Source organism: Sprattus sprattus (genome assembly GCF_963457725.1).
Source record: "Sprattus sprattus genome assembly, chromosome: 12".
Taxonomy (NCBI): domain Eukaryota; kingdom Metazoa; phylum Chordata; class Actinopteri; order Clupeiformes; family Clupeidae; genus Sprattus; species Sprattus sprattus.
Genome location: NC_137910.1, coordinates 18,956,092 through 18,958,264, shown reverse-complemented (window position 1 = coordinate 18,958,264; position 2,173 = coordinate 18,956,092). Strand labels below are relative to the sequence as shown.

The 2,173-nt window shown below is 48.7% G+C and overlaps 1 protein-coding gene across 2 annotated transcripts in view; it reads right to left on the bottom strand.

The window, feature by feature from the left end:
* Positions 1-873: 873 nt before the first annotated feature.
* camkmt (calmodulin-lysine N-methyltransferase) overlaps positions 874-2,173 on the bottom strand; it is a 118,363-nt gene continuing 117,063 nt past the window's right edge. For both annotated transcript variants that reach the window (XM_080848685.1, XM_080848686.1), the window contains one exon: positions 874-1,633. In XM_080848685.1, the coding sequence (XP_080704811.1) occupies positions 1,538-1,633 (96 nt within the window). In that variant the 3' untranslated portion in view covers positions 874-1,537. The remainder of the gene's footprint in view (positions 1,634-2,173) is intronic.

Sequence of the window (2,173 nt, the reverse complement as noted above, 5' to 3'; positions counted from 1 at the left end):
AGGCCATAGACGTCCACTGACACACACACACACACCAGTGCAGCAGCGGTTCAGCCGTGTGTAACGTGTAACTGTGCTCCTTCCCACTTTTGGCTCTTTCTTGAAACAAAAACAAACCCAGCTGTCTTTTACAAGTGTGTGAGTGGTTCCTGGGTCACAGTGAAACCCAGAATCAGTGCTGGGTTTCTTACATGGCCAGAGATCCTTTAACAGACTCCAACAACAAGGTGAGGCAGGACAGGACAGGGCAGCCCCCCCCCCATCCCACGTGCCTCACCCATAACACCAGGAACTGAAGTCTGGTTGCGGGAAGAGTTAAAAGATGAAGGGGACCTGTTTTTTTATTTTCTGTCATTTCAGCTTATCTCTGAAAATATCCCGTTAGGTTTGGTGGGTGGGTGAGTGTGTGTGTGTGGTGTGTGTGGTGTGTGTGTGTGTGTGTGTGTGTGTGTGTATGTAAACAGGTCAGTGGTGGAAGGGAGAAACTCTGCAACCCTTTGGTTTAGCACATGGCACATTTTTTTGGACATCCCCTTCACTGCATGGCAACAGGGCAGATGTCACCGACAGAGAGAAGCAGACACATTGACACAGTGACAGAAAATGGATCAAGTCTAAACAGAATCAATCAAAACTCTGAGGTACACAGTGCCCAGCCAAAGCCCTCCTCTAAAAAAACTACACACACACACACACACACACACACACACACACACACACACACACACACACACACACACACACACACACACACACACACACACACACACACACACACTCACACTCACACTCACACTCACACTCACACTCACACACAGACACAGACACAGACACACACACACACACACACACGTTCACACACACACGCACGTACACACACACACATTGACACACACACACGCACATTCACACACGCACACACGTACAGACGTACACACACCACACACACACACACACACACACACACACACACACACACACACACAATGAAATGTAAGGTGGCTTTATTTCAATAGCCATACTTTTTCGTTATAAGTGACAGTGAGGATCACAATTACAGTTAGGTCCGGGTTTGGGTAAGACACTAGCCAAGGTTCAGGCTAGGGTTTGAGTTTGTGTTTGTGGGAGGTATGAGGTGAAGATCGGGTTAGTCTTGAGATTAGGGTTAGAGTTAGGATTAACGCGTGGCAGCTAGTTGAGAATTTGAGAGCTATTTCCAAGTTTATAGATGCTGCACTATGGACTAACATGTAGTGCTGGGCTGTAATGGGCTATCAAAATAAAGTGTTACCGAACAGTTCATCTTAATACAAACAAAATATAAATAATTTGACCCAGGTGTCTGTGCCACTGCAATAGCATTTACTGCAGGTGAGGATAACTTTTCAAAGTAGAAGCAATCTGTGAGCAAGGTGAGCAAACCCCCACTCCTGGGCAAAGTGGCACATCTGGCGTGGAGGTGGAGATGGTGGCATGGTGGCGGTGGTGGTTTGGTAGGCAGGGGTTGGCACGAGGTGAAAGCCATGCCCCCCGAACCTCAGAGTAGAGGGGTCTGATCGCACCCCTGAGTGAGCGTGAGGAGGTGGGGGTAGTGGATGTTCTCGTCGTACGAGTCCTTTCCCTCTCTCTGCATCTAAAAAACACACACACACACACACACACACACACACACACACACACACACACACACACACACACACACACACACACACAAGAATCAGAGGGGAGCAGAGAGGAGAAGAAGATGAAGGGAGAGGATAAAAGAGAGGAGGTAGAGGATAGGAAGAATAGTTCAAAGAGAAAAAACACAGGAGAGGAAAGGCAGACTGACCTGGAGGAAAACAGAGCAGAGAGGAAAGAAAGAGTCACTGGGTAGGTAAAAATGCTATTCTACAACCCCTGAAGGTTCCACTGAGAAATTCTGAGAAGGTTCCATGCATCACGAGAGACAACCCTCCTGTTTGACAAATGTCCCCTACCCTGACATTGACATGAAAGCTTTGTGCTTCAGCCCCATGCCTATACAGACCAACAGACACTCACAGGGACCACCCCAGACCAACAGACCCTCACAGGGACCACCCCAGACCAACCGACACTCGCAGGGACCACCCCAGACCAACAGACACTCACAGGGACCACCCCAGACCAACAGACACTCACAGGGACCACC